The sequence below is a fragment of the Lynx rufus genome, unplaced genomic scaffold, assembly GCF_022079265.1.
Source record: "Lynx rufus isolate CCGP_SWC_20201006 ecotype Redwood Valley unplaced genomic scaffold, mLynRuf1.p SCAF_1, whole genome shotgun sequence".
Classification (NCBI taxonomy): domain Eukaryota; kingdom Metazoa; phylum Chordata; class Mammalia; order Carnivora; family Felidae; genus Lynx; species Lynx rufus.
This window is the reverse complement of record NW_025814823.1, coordinates 231,443,420-231,462,991: the sequence shown is the minus strand read 5'-3', so window position 1 is coordinate 231,462,991 and position 19,572 is coordinate 231,443,420. Positions and strand designations below refer to the sequence as shown.

The 19,572-nt window shown below is 49.4% G+C and overlaps 1 protein-coding gene across 1 annotated transcript in view; it reads left to right on the top strand.

Moving 5' to 3' along the window:
• Nucleotides 1-19,572, top strand: part of ANKRD33B (ankyrin repeat domain 33B) — an 82,731-nt gene that overhangs the window by 52,326 nt on the left and 10,833 nt on the right. Inside the window, exon 3 of the mRNA XM_047094057.1 lies at nt 14,708-14,848. Within this exon, the coding sequence (XP_046950013.1) occupies nt 14,708-14,848 (141 nt within the window). The remainder of the gene's footprint in view (nt 1-14,707; nt 14,849-19,572) is intronic.

Genomic DNA, 19,572 nt, shown 5'->3' with positions numbered 1-19,572 from the left:
GCAGGAAACACTTTTCTGTTAATCTCTTTGAAACACTACCCGCCTTGTTTTGTTCTTTCTTCCTGAGATTCCCTCTTAGGGGGAGAATAAGTCACCTGGTCCTGCGTCACCGCTTTCTCTCTCCTTTTTTTCTTTTCCCTATCCTTTTAAGCACTGGGTAAATTCTGCATATTACTTCAGTAGTTTATTTTCTGCCATTCACTGGGTTACATTTACTTTATTCGTCTTGAACATGTGTAGGGTCAGTCTGTTCAGCCGTCTGTAACAAAAGTCCCAGAAACTGGAGGTGGGGATTAAACAACAGAAATTGTGTAGCCTCCGAGTTCTGGAGGCTGGGAATCCAGGATCAAGACGTCAGGGGATTTGGTTCCTGGTAAGGACTCTCTTCCTGGCTTCTTGTACATGGTGCCTCCCTGCTGTGTCCTCACTCCGTGGAGAGAGAGCGTGAGGTCTCTGGTGTCTCCTCCTATTTATTTACTTGTTTGTTTACTCATTTTGAGAGAGAGCGAGCGAGCAGGGGAGAGAGGCAGAGGGAGAGAGAGAATCTACGCAGGCTTCGTGCTCAGCACAGAGCTCGACTCGGGGCTTGATCCCATGACCCTGAGATCATGACCTGAGCCCAAATCAAGAGTCGGACGCTCAACTGACTGAGCCAGCCAGCCGCCCCGTGGTGTCTCCTCTTACAAGGACACCTGTCCAATTGGATCAAGGCTCCCCTGTGACCACATGGAACTTTAATTATTTCCACAACGGCCCTATCTCCAAATGTAGTCACACTGGGTCTTGGGGTTTCAACGTATGAATTGTGGGGGGGGGACATGAACATTCTTTCTGTAACACCCATCCTTATGCAGGGACCGTGCTTTTCCTGAATTGATGTATTTTAAGTCGAAGATGACGTAGGCCCTCTCAGGGTTAGAGAGAGGCCCAGCAAAGGGGGGACTGCTGAGCCTAGGCTCAGGGCCCATGGCCCTGCAGTGCAGGCAGAGGAATCGGGGGCTACACGCAGCCCTGGTTCGTCCCTGTGGTTTCATTTCCAGGCCGCGCGTGGTGGGGCAGCAGCCTGTGTTATGAGGACGAGCCCCCACCATCACGTGCTCGCTCTGCGCTGGGACCACCAGGGACTTCCTGTCCGGCCTTGTGTGCTGGGTGGGTCTCGGTGGCCCCCCCCCCCCAGCCCACCTTTCTTTCTGGCCCCGCCCTTCTCGTTTGGGCCGCTGCTGACTTTCCCAAGGTCTTGATGGGCTGCTTGGGGCCTCCCCTGCGTCCCACATCCGTCTCCACCTCCAGCGGTCCCTTCGTGTTCCCCGCAGCCCTGCTGCCTTCTCTCTACTCCTTTGGTCACCCGTGGGAGGCAGGGAAGGGGACGAGACTCGTGTGTTCATGGCCCCCCACTCTGACCTCGAGAGAGCTGGGGGTCCCTGCTGGAGCCTCTCCTCGGCTTGGGTCAGGTTGCAGCGTGGTTACATCACTAGGGATGATCCAAGCATGGCCGGGGTGTATTTAGTTACATGGGCACCACGGGTAGACGAGTAGTGGGCAGGTGCCCGGGCCGTGGCCCGGACTGGGTGGTCCAGCAGGATGGCTGTCCTGGGCGCTTTCTCCGCCTGGCACCGGGGGTGTGCCACTCAGTTGAGTATAAAATAGAACACACAGTGTTTGGAAGAAAACCACATAAGCAGCTAAAGGTCAACACAGAAAGCCAGTCGAGTTCAGGGTGAAAATCTCCTAGCTCCTCCCTCACTCCCAGGGCTCCAGCTCTGTTGTCTGGAGGTAGCTGTGGTTAATTTGATGTGTACATGGCTTTTCTTCTATCTTCTTAAACAATAGGTATATCATTACAATCTATTTTCTTTTCTTGTTTTTTTTTTAATGTTTATTTATTTGGTTGGAGAGAGAGAGTGAGAGAGAGAGAGAAAATGAGCAGGGGAGGGGCAGAGAGGGAGAGAGAGGATCTCAAGCAGTCTCGGAGCTGTTGGCACAGAGCCCGACACGGGGGCTAGATCTCCTGGTCCATGAAATCATGACCTGAGCCAAAATCAAGAGTTGGACGCTCAACTGAGCCACCCAGGGGCCCCGCTTTCCTTGTTTTTAAGTTTTCTCTTTCTGCTGGTGTCCGTGATCCTTAACTTGCTTACTGAGTTGCTCAAGCTGGGAATGAGGCCACTTCTCCGGCCCCACCCTCTTCTCCACCTGGCTCCCCCTCCCTGTTCCTGGGCTCTGACGCCTGGGACATCCGCCCCAAGCCTGCTTTAGAACTGACTAGTTTGGGGGGTGCTGGGAGGGGAGGGTTTTTTTTGCCACCTTAAAAAATCTGACTGAAAAGCATTTCCTTGTTTGTCTTAATTGCCTCAAAGGAGGAAGTGATTTTTCCCTAATTTGTGTCTGAAGGTGGTGACGGGACCTCCAGGGGTTGCCCCTCTCCCTGTGAACATTGGGACCTTACAACACAGCCTGGTTCTCATCACCAGCCCGGGGTGGGTAATCTGTGTTTTGATGCAGGTTTGGTTAAAACAAGGATTGCCTAGCTCTGCCCCCAGAGTTTCAGATTGAAAAAGTCTGGGGAGGGGCCTGAGAATGTGCATCTCACTAAGTTCCCAGCCCATGCTGCTGCTGGTCTGGGGATCCCACGGGGAGAAGGGCAGAGAGAGGGAGACACAGAATCTGAAGCACGCTCCGGCCTCTGAGCTATCAGCACAAAACCCGATGCGAGGCTCGAACCCCCAAACCGCGAGATCATGACCCGGATGCTTAACTGACTGAGCCACCCAGGCGCCCCAGGGAATTGAGGTCGTGGAGGCTGTCATAGCTTGCAGTGACTGGGGACGTCTCTCGGTGGGCATTCAAGGCTGGGGAAGCCACGCGGCCCGGTGAGATGTCAGAGGGACGCAGAGGCGTCATTAAAGCGAGAATAAAGGAAAGCAGCGGAGAATCTGTTCGTGCCTTTCCCCGCTGTTTTAGGAAAGCGGCTGTTTGAGCTTTCAGCTGAGACATGGTCGTGTCCCATTTTACCCCAATTGCATAACCAGTTTTATTTATTTGGTGAGTTCTTAATTCCAAAAGATGCCTAGTGATACGTGCTTACAGTAGAAAATCACCACGGAAGTATTCTTTTTTTTTTTTTTTTCTTAAAAAGGTCGTGTTCCCCTCTCTCACATTCTCTATCTCACAAATCGACCAGCCGCCTACACTTCCAGACCTCAGCGTCTCCCTTTCAGACCCACACGTGTGTGCGTGTGCGTTTTATTTACGTGCGTGGGATAATTCCATAGAGACGTTGGCTTTAATTTTTTCCACTTCGTAGATCCAGGAGATCTCTTCACATCGACCCGTGGACCCAAGACTTACCTTGCTCTCGTTGCAGCACACTCCTGAGTACGATTGTGCGTCTACGGCCGTGTCCCCCGTGTCCAGTAACTGTGAGGCAGTTCAGGAAACTGTAACTCACCCATTCTCTAGCAGATCCACTCTTAAAACAAATATTTATTTAGCAATCACTTGACATCCAAGGGCTACCCACAGTGAGCCAAAGCACACAGAATCCAGCCTCCCAAACTTTGAGTGTAGTGCACGTGGGGTCTAAATTAGCCTGTTACAGACAGTGCTGTAGTGAAGTCGTTTGTGTCTGGGGGCGCATTTAAAAAAAAAAATATATATATATATATTTTAATGTTTATTTTTGAGAGAGAGAGCATGAGCAGGGGAGGGGCAGGGAGAGGGAGGGGGACAGAGGATCTGAAGCAGGCTCTGTGCTGACGGCCGCAAGCCCGATGCGGGGCTTGAACTCTGGAACGGTGAGATCACGACCTGAGCTGAAGTCAGATGCTAAACCGGTGAAGCCACCCAGGTGGCCCTGGGGGTGCGTTTCTGAAGAGGGTGTATTGAGCAACAGGTGTTGTCAGATGGCTGGAGTGAGGAATTGTAAGGGGACTGTCTGCAGAGGCGGGACCCCGGGAGAGTGACCCAGGCAGAGGCCTGCCCCTCAGTTCATTCACCTGACACTGCGAAGGGGAAGCTGGCAGTCTGTGGGGTGGGAGGGGGGTGGGAGGCAGGGGTGAGTACCCCCGTCTCTCCTTCTGCCGCAACCCCTGCTGAGCCACACCAGAGACCTCAGGGCTGAGAATGGGCAGGTGCCCTTTCTGGAGGCCAGCCTCTGCGCCCGAAAGCAGGGGCAGAGAAGGAAGGGGAAGAAATGCACGGGTAGATTCTTAGAACTCAATTGCTCGGTCAGAGGACACGCACATTTCCATAGCTGCTGCCCAGGGGCCTTTAGAAAAAAGCCGCAACAATTTATACTTTCCACCAAGTTCCCAAGGGCATTCTTGCCAACCCTGGGAAAGATCAATCTTTAGTGTTTGCCAGTCCCTGAATTATGGTTTGCACTTGTGTTTGCCTGATTCTCACGGCAGCCCAGGATCTGCTATGAGGTTTCTGGGCGCAGTTGACCGAGCACCCAGTGAAACAGGGCTTCGATGACGAAGAAGCTGCCTTCTCTTGCAACACGATGTTTCTGAAGGTCGCGGTGATGCGGTTGCTTCATTGAGCGGCTCCGAGAGGCCAGGATCGGGGAGCCAGCTTCTCAGAAGTGCTGTTGACCTTTCCCTCGTGCTGCCAAGACTAACACAGGGAGACTTTGGGAGGGGGGAGCAAATCCCTGTCTGTGTCCTATTCTCTAGGGCAGGAAAACATTTCCAGATGCCTCCAACAGAGTTTTGTTTATATCTCACTGCCAGGGTTGTGTTACATGCCCCGTGCCAAAGCAAGTCACTGGCAAGGGTGACAGAATGACCCCAGATGACTTGGTCTGGTCAACGTTGGCCCCAACAGGATCCGTGTGGTTAAGGAAAACTTTAAAGCAACCAAATGTTTATATTATTTGATATCACAACTGAACTGAAGGTCGAGGGTCTTGGCTTTCTACCACACTCAGCATTCATGAGTATAAATTAAGACGCAAATACCTTTGATCTGCCTGTCGAATGGTTCTCTAAGAAGTCTAACCTCTTCAGATACTTAATGCATAATAAAAATCCCACTGAATCTGTGTTAGGCCTTTACAATGGAGAGAGTGTATGAAAATAAATCCTCAAATAATCCCTAAATCTCATTTAGCCAGCATTTTCAACCTCTATCCCGCCCCAACAACAACAAAAAAATATAAAGTAAGGTAACCAAAGAAATGAGTTAGTCTCAGGAATGGAGTTAGGCATTTCCTTTCTCCGTTTCTCGTTCCTCTTTGACAGGAGTGTGACAACGTGAGGAAGTAGCAGGCGTCTTTTTGAGCTGGTGACACTATAGAGTTGGTTGGGTCTAAGTAACCTCTGGCGTCCTTGAAACTTGTTATTCCTTGAACTTATTTTTACAGTTCTGAAGGAAATGCACTGAGAGCTGGCCCGACATTCTGTGTGCCGCTTACTGCAGAGGGCAGGGTGGCAGTGAGGACTGGGGCTGGGGGCGTGTGGGGGGGATGCTCAGGCTGCCCGTGCAAGGCCTGGCTCATGTACCGGATTTGGGGAGGGCCCCTTTCAGAGGAGAATGCATGACTCGGCTCGAAACCGGGAATAAATGCCTCTTCAGTTTATTTATTCTGTTATCACCTCCCACAGTCATGATTTTAGTCTGACTTCATTCTGATTTTTCTTTTTAGTTTTTTGAAGTGTTTTCCTTTTTCTTGGTTTCTGTGTGTTTTGATTAAGAAAGTAGAGGTTGGCAGGTTTCTGGGTTTTCCTAGCATTGCCCTGCCTTTTCCTGTAAACTCCCGTTTCCTGAGCCCTTCTCTCTGGCCACTGCAGTGCCTCTCCAGGCAACAGCTCACCCTGCTGTTCATTCAGACACCTGCCTGCCCCGCAGACTGAGAGGAAGCCCATCAATGTCTTTCTCACACTCCCTTCTCGGTATCTCCCCACCCTCCCCACCCCACTTGGGGAGCATCTATTTGCGCTTGGAGCTGTGGTTGGATGTGACATTTCCAAAGTCAACAGTTCCCTCTACTGGCCTGATTTGGAAATTTGGAAGAGTACATTTCAAGTACCTGGAGTCAAACTAAGTCAAATCTTTGGACAACTCAAACCCTGTAACATTTTCCCATTTTTAGAGGAGCACGGGTTTATTGTCTGTTTCCTTCCCTCGAATAAAGGAGTAAACAAGACTCTTAGCCCAAAACTGGTATTCAATAAAATGTTGAGTTAATCAGCAATTAATACTTGTGATGTCCATGTAATTCTTACACAATGTAATTCCATGTCCTTATAATTCTTATGTGGGTTATAGCTTGGTGATTAACCTTTTTGATAAGTGAATGTTTTCCAAGAGAGAGATAGTAATCCTTGAGCCATATCACTTTCCAGATATATATTTATTTTGCTGTCAGTTGGAAGTTTTGGATGTATGAGCACGGTCATGAGGGTTGTAGTGGTGGTGGGAATCCACAGCCACATGGAAATGTGGGTCTGGGATACAAGGATGGTTCATGTGCCTAATTCAGGCTTGGAGGACCAGCAAAGAGCTTCCATTGGAAGAGATGGCTTATCAAGTAGCTGGGTAACAGAAGAAAAACAAGTTTATAAACATGTATATTTCATGTACATACAGGAGATAACCAGGGAAAAATGAGTAACTCAAAGAGGTGACTTAGAACTCCAGCTTCTTTGGGATCTTGAGCAAAGAACAAATATGCGGAAAAATGACAGGACAAAACAAAGTAGTTTTAGGCTTCCAGGGATGGTACTCTGTGGGAAGGTAAACTAATGGTAGCTAAAGTCTAGAAAGTTTGTCATGTAGATTTCTCTGGGGCCTCTCCAAGCTGATAGGATCTGCAGCTGCCTCAGCAATTAACTTTTCTCTTCCTGGTACAAAGAGAAGGAGGGACTGTTTTGGAAATTTGTGTCCTGCTTTTAAGCAAATGGGAGAGGGCAGGGAGCTTTCCTTGTGTCTGCCTTCAGTTTAAAATAATATATGTCAAAGTAGCATAATTTGGGGTGGCATCTTCTGCTACCTTTCAGGGAGCAGGGCCAGATTAAAAGGAGCTAGGTGTTTATTTTATTTGTTTTTAAAGTTTTTGTTTATTTATTTTGAGAGAGAAAGGGCGAGCAGGGGAGGGGCAGAGAGAGAGGGAGAGAGAGAGAGAATCCCAAGCAGTCTCCGCACTGTCAGCACAGAGCCTGGTGCAGGTGAACTCACAGAACCCTGAGATCATGACCTGAGCTGAACTCAAGAGTCCGATGCTTAACCAGCTGAGCCACCCAGGTGCCCCAAAAGGAGCTAGCTTTCTAAAGAGTTGTGAAGTAGTAGAACCATTAAGGGTTTTAAGTAGTAGTTTTCTTGATCAGAAGAATTTCTTCTTCGAGTTATCATATTGGTAATGTGGAGAATTGATGAGAAGGCAGAAATGGAACTAAGGAGGACAGTTAGGAGATGGGCTGTAGCCCTTGGGGATGTGATGGTCCGGATCAGGGAGTAGTTATGGGGATGGGGAGACAAGAATAGACTTGCAAGATATTTAAGAGATGGGGTTGGCAGAATTGCATGATACTTTGGATGGGGGAAAAAGTGAGGGAGGGCTGAAGACGAAGCCCAGATTTCTGGCTTGGACACCTAGGTGATTGGTGATGTTCATCACTGAATAAGGAATGTGAGAGAGAGGAACAGGTTTCGAAGAAACCTGTTTTGGGTTTGATTTGTTCGTGGGACACTCAAGATGAAATATCCATTAGACAGATATTTCGCTAAGAAAGTCACGAAGAGGGACAGAGCTAGAGATAAGCAGTCTGGGAGTTCTAGAGTGATATCTGGATCCAGGAGAACAGATAGGTCACCGAGGAAGAGTGTATGGATAAGAGGAGGGCTTAGTTTTGCATCTGAGGCACAATAGCATTTCAGGAAGAAGAGAACAGAGACTCTCATAAAGGAAATTGAGGAGTGGCTGGAGAGACAGGAGGAAAATCAGAAGGGTGAACTATCAGGGTATCCATGGGAAAAGAGTGTTTCGAAAGAGTGGAACAAGACAAGGGGTAAACTATGAAGACGTCAAGGAAGAGGAAAACTGACTGATAGCCATTGGGTTCCCCTACAACATGGTCATTGGGGACTGATGGAAAGTACTTTCAGGAGGATTTGGGGAGCGTAAGTAGCAAGAGTGAGAGTGGATGACTCAGGAAGTTGAGCTTAGAAGTCAGATGACTGAGGGTCGGGGCTGGAGTGGGCAGACGGGTTCACAGGATTATTACTGGTCATTGCAATGGCCTGGATGTTTGTGTTCCTTCCAAACTTGTGTTAAATCCTGACCCCCAAGATGACGGTATTATGAGGTGGGCTTTTGGGAGATGATGAGGTCATGATGGTGGAGCCCTCATGAATGGCATTAGTGCTTTTAGAAAAGAGACTCCAGAAAGTTCCCTCCCCCATTCCGCCATGTGGGGGCACAACAAGAAGACAGCTGTCTATGAACCAAGAATCAGTTCTTACCAGAGACCGAATCTGCTGGTATCTTGATCTTGGACTCCCAGACAATAGAACTGTGAACTCTAAATATTTGTTGTTTGAGCCACCCATTCTATGGCAGTTTGTTACAGCAGCCTGAATGGACTAAGACAGTCATATGTATGTATGAAATTTTTTTAAGGTGGGAGACCCGTTCACACGAACATCCAGTTAGCTATTGCTGCGTAACAAGCAACCCCAAACTCTAGTTTAAGATATATTTGTTGTTCATGCATCATTGAATGGACTGGGGATCAGATAATCTAGATTACTTTTGCTCACATGTGTGTGAGTGAGCTGGACCCTGTTCTAGAGTGTGCTTGTGTACTCCAGCTATGGCAGGTCTGCTCCATGGACTTCCTGTCCTCTTCCTGGGACCATCAGGCTGGCTTGGGCATGTTTTTCTTATGAAGATAGCTAAGGCACAAGTGCGAGAAGGAGTTTAGCCAAGTAAGTGTGTTTCAAGCTTCTGCTTGCATTATGCCTTTTATTTTATTTTATTTTATTTTATTTTATTTTATTTTATTATTTATTTTAACATACTTGGATTTTTAAAAATATTTTATTCATTTTTGGGAGACAGAGAGAGAGAGAGAGAGAGAAACCATGAGTGGGGAATGGGTAGAGAGAAAGGGAGACACAGACTCTGAAGCAGGTCCGCACTGTCAGCACAGAGCCTGACGTGGTGCTCGAACTCACAACCTGTGAGATCATGAGCTGAGCCGAAGCCAGTCACTCAACCGACTGAGCCACCCAGGCACCCCAGCCAATGTTTTTCTTAACAGAAGAACTGTGAAGTCATGTGACAAAGGACAAAGTGAAAAATTTGAGCCATCAGTGCAATCTGATCAGAGTGGATTTGCTAGGAGGGAGAGGTTGAAGAGAGAGGAGGTCATCAGTAGCACAGATATTCCACAGAAGTGGGCAGAGAGTGTTTTTAAAGCACTGGAAGGGGAGGAGAGATTGGCATCTTTAAATAGAAGAGTCACCCTTCTTTTTTCGTAAGGAGGGAAGGACGAGAGACTGCTTGTGGATGTGGGGAAGTTTGTGGGGGTGGTGAGGGAAAGTCGGGGGGTTCCCTTCTTGTGGTTTCTGTTCCCTCTGTGAGGTAGAGGGTGTGTCATCTCCTGAGAGTGGGGTTGGCTGGGAGGTAGGTGGTTTAAGGGTGCTCGCCTCGGCAGCCACGTGCTCAAAGCGGAGCGATACAGAGATCGCCTTGCCTCTGTGCAAGGATGGCATGCGAATTCGTGAAGTTCCACATTAAAAAAAAAAAGAAAGGAAAAAAGCAGTGGGAGAGTTAAAAATTTTCCACATGGGACTTGGGGGATAGTCAGCCGGGAAACAGCATAGGTGGGCTGGGTGGGGGATCCAGGCGACCTTTTCCATCCATGGGCACCACGGCTGTCACGGACTTCCACCCTCATACACTCACTCGGCGGTGATGCTCTTGGTCATCCATATTGGAGCCAGAAACCTGGCGGCAGGGCGATACCAGAACTCAGCTTCAGCTTTTGAGTCTCTGCTCCTGGCTCAGCCAGTCATCAGGGCCTGTCCGGTCAGGTCTTCAGGGGCCCTCAAAGTCAGCCACGCCTCTCCACCCGCCTGCCCTCCCAGGGCTCATTGCCCACCCACCGCCCAGGAAGGCTTGGGCGCAGCGGGGAGAGGATCCACACCCAGCTGCCCACCCAGAATCATTGTCCTGACCTTGTATTCTTGTCGAGTGGCCCCATGCTAGATCCCCCTTTTTGAAAACACACTTTTGATTTTACAACAGTTGGACTCACGGAAGAGCTCCAGAGGTGGTAGAGAGAGTCTCTTATACCCACACCCGGTTCCCCTGTGGTTAGATCTTACATTAGTGACATACGTTTGACACAGTGAATGAACAGTATCGATGCTTTATTAGCATTCACTCACGTCCGTTCTTTACTCGGACTTTATCAGCTTTTCTCCGATGCCCTTCTTCTGTTCCAGGTCCCGTGTGGGGTTCCACGTTGCATTTAGTTGTCATGTGAGGCTTCTCTTGTCTGTGATGGTTTCTCATACTTTCCTTGTTTTTGTGACCTTGACGGTGTGGGGAGTACGGGTCAGGTAGTTTGTAGAGTATCCCTCAGTTTGGGCGTGCCTTATGTTTCCTCGTGGTTAGACTAGGGTTGTAACTTTTGACGGGGAGGACCACGGAGGAAAGTACTGTTCTCGTCACATCTTACCAAAGGTCCTGTTTAAAAAAAAAAAAAATGCAGTGACAGTTGTTAAAGATGGCGGAAGACTTCATTCAGGACCATTGAGATAGGTACAGGGACCGCTGCCATGGGATTTTGCAGATGGTGGAGGGGGTTTGGCTCCGCTCCCAGTACAGCATGGGCAAGTGGGAATTTATAGCCAAGGAACAGGGTGAGGGACAGCAGGTGGAAGATCACTCAGAAGAATATCCGGGGAAAAGGGAGTTCTGGCTAAACTGACGTAACAGGATTCTTGCTGAAGACGGGACAGGGTGATCTGTCATTCCCGGGGCAGGGGGGCGGTATGGAGGGTGAGGACCGTGATCAGATATGGAGGGTGGTGCTGGTCAAAGTGAACGGAGTTCTTGCTAAAACTAGATTTTCTAAGGAAATGCACAGAGGGGCCAGGGAGAGGGTTCAGGAGCCCAACCGAAGTTTGGTGAAGCACAGAATCTTTGTCAGTACGGCCGTCAACATGACTTACCACCATGGATGTTCACCTTGGTCACCTGGCTGAGGCTGTTGTGTTTGACAAGTGTCTCCACTGTCCCCTCCCTGCTCACCATAGTCTCCTTGAAAGGAAGTCGCTCTGCAGAGCTGCGCGTAAGGAGTGGGTTGTTACGTTTCACCGCCTTCAGAGGGTAGACCTGCATGAATTATCTGGAATTTTTCTGCAAGGTACTTTTTTTTACACACACTGTCTGTAATTTTCAAAAACGGTGAGGTCGATATTATCTCCCATTTTCTAGAAGTGGAAACAGAGACTCGGTGAAGTTGGCTCACCTTCCCAACATCACCCACCTTTTTCAGTGTCAGGCTGGGACTTGAACTTGGGTGTTCTCGTAGTCAGCTCTTCTAAGCACTAAGTTCTCTGTCTACGCTGTTGCTTAATCATACCCCTGAAGTTAATTCATCCAGAATTCACTTAGCCCCTGGGTCACTTGTGCCCTTCTCTTAGGCAGGGTAAAGCTCATGGGGGTTGCTTTGGGGGGTCTCAATGGAGAGCCCATCCTTTGAAAGGGTTTCATCCAAGGACTTCAGGAACTAAATGGAAACCCAGAAGGTTGGACAGGGCTCAAACTAGATTTCAGTATGGTGCATGTTCTGGTTATGTAAGCAAGGCTGTGTGTGTTTGTCCTCTGTGTCTATCTATCTCTATTACTCCAACTCTTGATTCCAGCTCAGGTCATGATCTCACACTTTGTGGGATTGCGTCCTGCATTGGACTCTGCCCTGACAGCATACAGCCTGCTTGGGATTCTCTCTCTCCCTCTCTCTCTCTGCCCCTCTCCTGTTCGCTCTAAGATTCCATTTCTGGGAGAGCCAAACTGTAATTAAAAACTGTTTGGTCACCGAGGACTTAGCATAGTGATTCCATTTTGGACCTATTGTCTTGTTATTTACAGAAGACAGGTTAATATCTCTATGTCCTTAGAAGCATCTTGTCCACTGTTGATTTCATTGAACAAGACCATCTGTGTTAAAGAGGGATTATTCTGATATCCTGAGAAAGCCAGTGGGGAGGTTGGATGGATTTCCTGGGTCATTGGAAGCTCAGGCCTGGGTGTCAGAAGGCGTCAGCCACACGTCGATTTTTCTGAGCTCAACATAACAAGCAGAACAGTTCTGTATAATGGGCTGTTTGCAGTGTGGATTTTCAGATTTTCCTCTCTCCGCCTGTTGAAAGCGTTTAGGATATATTGGTGCAAAGGACATCCTGGTGCAAATCACGACAGACACGCATTTTAGAAGAAATAGCTCGGAACGAATTGCAATTCGTTTCACTTCGACCCTGGCTAAATCTAAGTGACAGGTGCCGCAGAGCATTCAGCTGGGTGACAAACCTGACTGAGATCAAAGGACCCTCCCGTCCCTGACAGTTTAGAGCAATTAAGCTGCTCTGGGCACCTGGCGGCTGGCATCATACCCTCCCCGGCACCTTTGATGACAACGGAGGGCACAGTGAGTCGAAGCACGAGCTGGTCGGAAACCGTGAGTCACGGCTGGTGTGTGGCACCCGTGTGTTTCTGGCTTGTTCCCGGCAAGGTCGTGCTGTTAGTCAGTGTTTCTCTCTCAGAAAGCTTCACGGTTCACCTTTCAGTTTTTGCCATGAGTTCAGGAGATGGGCTGAGGTCCGTGGTAGGCGGCCAGTAATGCTTCCAGAAGAGTCCGCACCCCAATTTTTGTCGAGAGTGGGCAGCCGTGAGGCCTCACCTCCTCTGCCACATCCCAGATCTCATGCAGGGACTGTTCTAGAGTCAGCCAGGGCGGGGGGGGAAGTGGCCTCATGGGTCTGGCATCTCCATGGTGCAGAGGCCTCCCTTGGAGGAGGAGGTGATAACCACTTCACCTCAGAGAGCACTGGAGTGTCCACGAGGCCCCATGGCTGCAGCCCGACAGTGGGGGTTCCCCAGGAGCACGTGTGCGCTGGAAAGAATGGGGGGGTTCGGAGAGCCGGAGGCCCAGGAGATGGTGTCCCGCAGGCTCTTGCCGTCTCCAGCGTAGGTGAGCTGAGTCAGCAGGGGCCGGGGTGCAGATGGCAGCTGCAGGGAGGGTCTGCGGGTGCAGGGAAGGGTCTGGGGGTGCAGGGGCCCAGGTGAAGGGGAGGTGGAGAGAAAGCCATCTCCCACCTCCATGCGTTTGGTCCTCAAGCTGTGAAATCTGAGCCCCTAGGGCAAGAGTTCTGAACAGGGGGGATTTGTCCAACACCGGGGATATTTGGCAATATTTGGCCACTCCCCCCCCGCCGCCCTCCAACCCTGGCTGACTCTAGGACAGTCGCTGCATGAGATCCGGGATGTGGCAGAGGAGATGAGGCCTCGTGGCTGCCCGCTGTCAACAAAAATTCGGGTGCAGACTCTTCCGGTCTTGGTTGTCATAGCTGGGCAGGAGGACAGACGTGGGTGCCACTGGCACCTAAGGGTGGAGACCAGGGGTGCTGCTAACCTTCCTACAATGCCCAGGGCGGTCCTACGACAAGAATAATCCGGCCCCAAACGTCACTAGCCCCAAGCTTGGGACCCTGCCCTAGGTGACTGAAGTGGAGGGACGCAGGGTGTCATTTCACACTAGGACTTCAGTATAGCGGTGGGCATCGGGCAGCATGTTTATTTGACCCGAGAATCTCTTAATGTGGCCCTGGTAGCTGTATTTGAGGGGCTCCCCCCTCCATTTTGGTTTTCTGGGGTTGAGCCAGGAGAATCCTTGGAACAATGCTTTTTACCTGGCATTCTCCTTATTCACCCAGATCCAAGAACTTGTGGGCTTTTGATGAGCCCCTGTGGGAATGAGCAGAAAATCGGGTCCTTTTTGGAGGTGCAAGGTGATAAAGGGGAGAATCTATATGCTTTTTTGGGGGTGGGAGTGGAAAATCTGTATTCTGAAATGAATGTTCTTACCAGCTTAGGTTATGGCTGGGTCTGGGTAGCAATCTTTCCCAGTTCCCTGTCTGCCTGTTCGTGTGTGTATGTGTGTGTGAGAGACAGGCAGACGGACAGATAGACAGACACGGCTGAGTGGTAATGGACAGTGACAGCATGAACGGGCGTATCCTATTGGTGTGATGGTGACCTTCTCTTTGGGAGCGCTGAGAAATGGCTCTGAGGTTCCTTTTTCGTTCTGCATCTGTTTGCCTTGGCATCTCCTGCTGGGAGCTGACAGCATCCGGAACCTTCCCCCGACCAGCCAGTGTCGCTGGAGGCTAGTTCAGCTCAGTTTCCACCCCCACCCCCACCCCCACAGCTCACTGGCTGTGACGGACAGCTGAGCCCTCGAGGGGGCGGGCCAAAGAGAACCAGAGTGAACCAGGGTGGCTCCCTGTGTCTTCCTGTTCACCGGACTTCATGAGAATTATTTCTTGTGTCTAGGAGGCAACCCCCACCCCCACCCCCCGCAAGCGGGCTGGCCCGGGAGGTCGACCATGGGATGTTCTCTCTCTAGGAATGCTTCACTGGGTTGCACACTCCTTGTGGAAGGTGGTCAGTAAACGTGTGTAATTCTCTTTGCAGGACATGCCACCATCACCAACTACTTGTTGAACTATTTTCCCGGCCTTGACCTTGAAAGGAGGAACGTGTTTGGGTTCACGGCCCTGATGAAAGCCGCCATGCAGGGCCGGACGGAATGCATCCGAGCCCTGATGTTGGCAGGTATGTCTCTACCTGCCCTGTGCGGTCCCAGGGGTCTCAGGAAGTGCTGATTTTGGCCCTTGAAAGAATGTGTATTGACGGGGCACCTGGGTGGCTCAGTCGGTTAAGTGTCCGACTCTTCCTTTCCGCTCAGGTAATGATCTCGTGGGTTCGTGAGTTTAAGCCCCACATCAGGCTCTGTGCTGACAGATTCACTGTCTCTCCCTCTTTCTCTGGCCCTCCCCTGCTTGTGTTCTCTCTCTCTCTCTCTCTCAAAATAAATAAGCTTATATAAAAAAAGAATATGTATCGAGAGGAATCAGTTCCATAGAGACTAAGCCTAGCAGATGTAGCCAAGAATGGTTTCTTTGAGGTGTGCAGCCGTTATCCTCTGACTTGAAACAAACAAAAAGGAAAGCAAAGCCCTCAGGGTGGGGCGGGAGGTCACAGCACTTGTCACCCCATAGCAAACCCCTCCCTGCTCCCTGATGAGCTGTGCTTCACCCTTAGCTCCTTCCTGCCCATATTTGTTCGTCTTTGTTTATTTTATTTCTTTTGAGAAAGGGTGGGGAGGGGCAGAGCCAGAAGGAAAGAGAATCCCCAGGAGGCTCTGTATGGTCAGCGCAGAGCCCGATGCGGGCTCAAACTCCCGAACCATGAGATCATGACCTGAGCTGAAATCAAGAGTCAGACGCTTAATGGACTGACTTTTTTTTTTTTTCAAGTTAAGTTTTTTATTGGAATAATTTAGATGAATGGAGAGTGACAAAGATAGTACAGAGTCCCACCTGGTCCTCACTTGTTTCCTGCACATTAACGTCTTACTGGGGGGCCAACGTTGGTCCAGGACTCTTAGCTAAACCCCAGACTTTACTCAGATTCCACCCATTCTCCCATTGCTGTCCCCTTTCTGTTCCAGGATCCCATCCAGGCTCCCACATGTAACTGCCACGTGTCCCCAGTGTCCTGTGGTCGGTGACAGTTTCTCAGTCTTACCTCCCTGCTCATGACCTGCCTGGCTCCAAGCTCGCCCTTATGGTGTCCTCGGCCTGTCATTTTCCTTGTGATTGGATTGGGGTTATACGAGTCACAGCTTCTTTGGATTTTTTTTTTTTTTTTTTCTCCTGCTTTACCCTGAGGGTTTAGGAGAAACTGGAGGAAAAATAAATCCTGTAAGTGATGGCAGGCTTTGAAGAGGAAAACTTTCATGGAAATAAAAAAGATCATAATTAGAATTAGTCCCATTGATTGTGCTTTTGACTCTGACAGTTTCGTTTTTGAAAGGCGAGACATAGCAGTTTCAGACGAGTTTAGGCCTTGCCTGTCCTATAGCAGCAAAGAGACGCTTCCTCCTAATTAACCGGTGTTTGTGATGCTCTTGTATTTGGGGGAGGCTTCGTCTGCTTTTACTGCTTCTGGAGCTCAGTTATAATTGAGTGTAGGTTTTTAGTAATTTCCTTTTCTACCCAAGCATTTATGGTGTTAATCACATCACTTCATTTTTCTTGATGAATTAATTTGAATTACAGGCCCTTTTGTTCTTAGGTCAATTGCCTTGCCATCACTCCGGAAAATGCCCAGGTGTTGGCTGTCATTCGGCTTTTTTTCTGGGTCTGATGGAAGTTTCAGGCGTTCCCTAAGCATTTACAGGGTTGCAGAAATGCCTCTGGGGCCTCTTGAGGGATGGGCCTGCTTCAGGGCAGCGCGTCCAGGGCCTCGGTTATGGATAATGAATTTGGCATTAGGTTTCATGGCGTTAGGTTTCCTCCCCCTTGCCTGTGCCCTCCTCCTGGGCCCTGCGCATCGGAGTCCAGCACGGTTCTCACGGGTGCAGACCTGTGGTCCACCCGCCCTGAACTGTTCCTTGTCCGAGCAGAATGGTCAGCAGAACTGACTTGGAAGCCAGGACCCCTGGTTCTTTTTTTTTTTTTTTTTTTTTAATTTTTTTTTTTCAACGTTTATTTATTTTTGGGACAGAGAGAGACGGAGCATGAACGGGGGAGGGGCAGAGAGAGAGGGAGACACAGAATCGGAAACAGGCTCCAGGCTCTGAGCCATCAGCCCAGAGCCTGACGCGGGGCTCGAACTCACGGACCGCGAGATCGTGACCTGGTTGAAGTCGGACGCTTAACCGACTGCGCCACCCAGGCGCCCCAAGGACCCCTGGTTCTTGATTCCAGTCCCTTCGTTTATCGTCTCTACACCTGGGCCAGTCACCTAACGCCCTGGGCCTCTGCTGGGACGGGACGTGAACGACTGTAGGAAGTCGTAATGGGGACTGAATGAACTCCCATGTGGAAAGCCCTTGGGTGTATGTCCAGCGTGGAGGAAGCCTCTGGTCAATGGCGGTTGTTATTATTATTGTTACTTGTGAATTCATGTGCTCAGTAATTGTTTGTCACATGAATGAAGAGCAGTGGTATATTTTTCCCCCTTGAAAAATATCCCTGTGGTGAAATACTTAAACATTCCTGCCGAGGGTCGTGGGCACATAGCTCGCAGCTTCTGAATCTTTTTACTGCTCTCATTTGGTGCTGGATAATTCTTTGTGGTGGTGGGGGGTGGGGGGCATCCCCGGAACTGTAGGATATTCAGCACCTGCCCTGGCCTCTCCCCACCAGGTGATGCTAGCACCCTCCCAGTCAACCAAAAATGTCTCCAGACATTGCTAAAAGTCCCCTGGGCGTGTAAAAACGGCCTCTTGTTGAGAAACAGTGACGTCAGTAATTTAAGTGGGAAAGGACAGAAAAAAAGAAGAGAATCTTTTCCTTCTTATATGCATTCCTCCTTCCAGCTTGTTCTATAGTCCTTCTTAAAATAAAAATCTGACAGCTCTTCGGAGGGGTTTCTGAACTGCCCTCTAAGGTTTTGGTGTTTAACTTCTCGAAGATCTTAATTTTCTACTATTACCTCTGAGGTGGCTCACACTTCTTTTCCCCAGGAAAATGCGTTACACTTTCCTTTTACAGTAGATGTATGCATGTGTTTTAAAAGAAGAAAAAGTGAGGAGCACCTGGGTGGCTCAGTCAATTGAGCGTCTGACTCTTGGTTTCAGCTCAGGTCCCGATCTCACTCTTGGTGGGTTTCAGCCCCGCATCGGGCTCTGCACTGACAGTGAGGAGCCTGCTTGGGATTCTGTCTCTCTCTCCCTCTCTTTCTGCACCTCTCTCTCAAAATAAATAAACTTTTTAAAAGAAAAAGAGAGAAAAAGGGCGCCTGGGTGGCTCAGTCGGTTGAGTGTCCGACTTCGGCTCAGGTCACGATCTCACGGCTCGTGAGTTCGAGCCCCGCGTCGGGCTCTGTGCTGACGGCTCAGAGCCTGGAGCCTGCTTCGGATTCTGTGCCTCCCTGTCTCTCTGCCCCAACCCACTCGCATTCTGTCTCTGTCTCCCTCAAAAATAAATAAACGTCAAAAAAGATTTTTTTAAAGAAAGAAAAAACATGTGTGATTGAATGTCTTTCCTGGGTTGGATGGAGAGCAATGAGGATACTTGTTGGGATGCCTAAAAATTTGCACAGGTAGTTTTAAGTCTTCTTTTGTTTAATATGTCAATATTAAGAAAGCCTTTAAAGATACTAATGCATGAGTGTTTCTTGGTTTGACACTTGAACACAGAGCGTGTTTAGTGTAGCTGTGGAAAGTCCCTTGAGAGATAATCAGTGGCCATCATGTGATCATTTCAAAAGCAAAAGGCACGCGCACTGTTATGCGTTAATGGGTAGAAATGCATATATCATCCCTCTTGTTCCAAGTGCAGGCTTTCTCCTGCACCTGAGTTGAATTTCCCAGTTGCAATTTCATTATATTCAGTAGGAAGCGTCTCCTTTGAGAAATGATGGATCATCGAATTGGATGCCCTGCCAGCACTGTTTAGATTTCCCAGTAGTTCATAACATACAGACACACGTCAGCTCTTATCTTACCTCGTCAGGCAGAACGAAATAACATGGGAATTATCAAAACTTTGGATTTTATTAAAAATGTAACCGGGGTCTGGGAAGCTGATTTATTGGCTCTTTGGTTTTCGGCTTCCCCAGGAATAGCGTCCGCTCTGCTGATAAGAATCCCAAGTGGGGCCGTGGATTCTCGTTAATCCAGTGGAATATTAATGCCCCGAAGTGACAGGTCTATTTAAATAAGTGGCCCTGAGAAGCCATAATGAGGATGCGACTTTCTCTCAAGAGAGGCAGAACTCAGTGGAGGTTGGCAAGCTCTAGACCTGCTTAGGCTTTTGTACCTGAAGCGTGGTGTGGTTTCTGTGGCATTCGTGGCATTCGGCCTTCGGGAAGCGGAAACAGGCAAACCCCTTCACGCGTCCGTGATCCCCAGCAACGACGCAGACATCCGGGAAGGTGTAGGAGGCTTGCTTAACGAGGGCCACTCTCCTCGTTGGTCCTGTGGTCATTCGTGTCCTAGGCGAGCCCCGACTGTGTGTGCTTCTGCAAAGCCAAGTGATACAACATCACAGCAGAGGTTTCTTTATTGTTTATAAGGATAACAGGAATCTCTTGTGAGCTGAGAATTTGCCAAGCTGGAATGATTTCAGATTAATTTGTAGAGAAAGGGCTAAAAATCAGGCATCCCATGTCACCACAGACAGTGTCTTAGCTTGGGCGCTTAGCTTGACTGCAAAAGGAAACCTTGAGACAGGACGTGGGGACAACTAGTTTCTCTGGAAGGTGAGGGAGCCGGGTGAAGGATAGAAAGGGGAGGCCCTGTGGGCAACTGGGACTCAGCCCTGCTG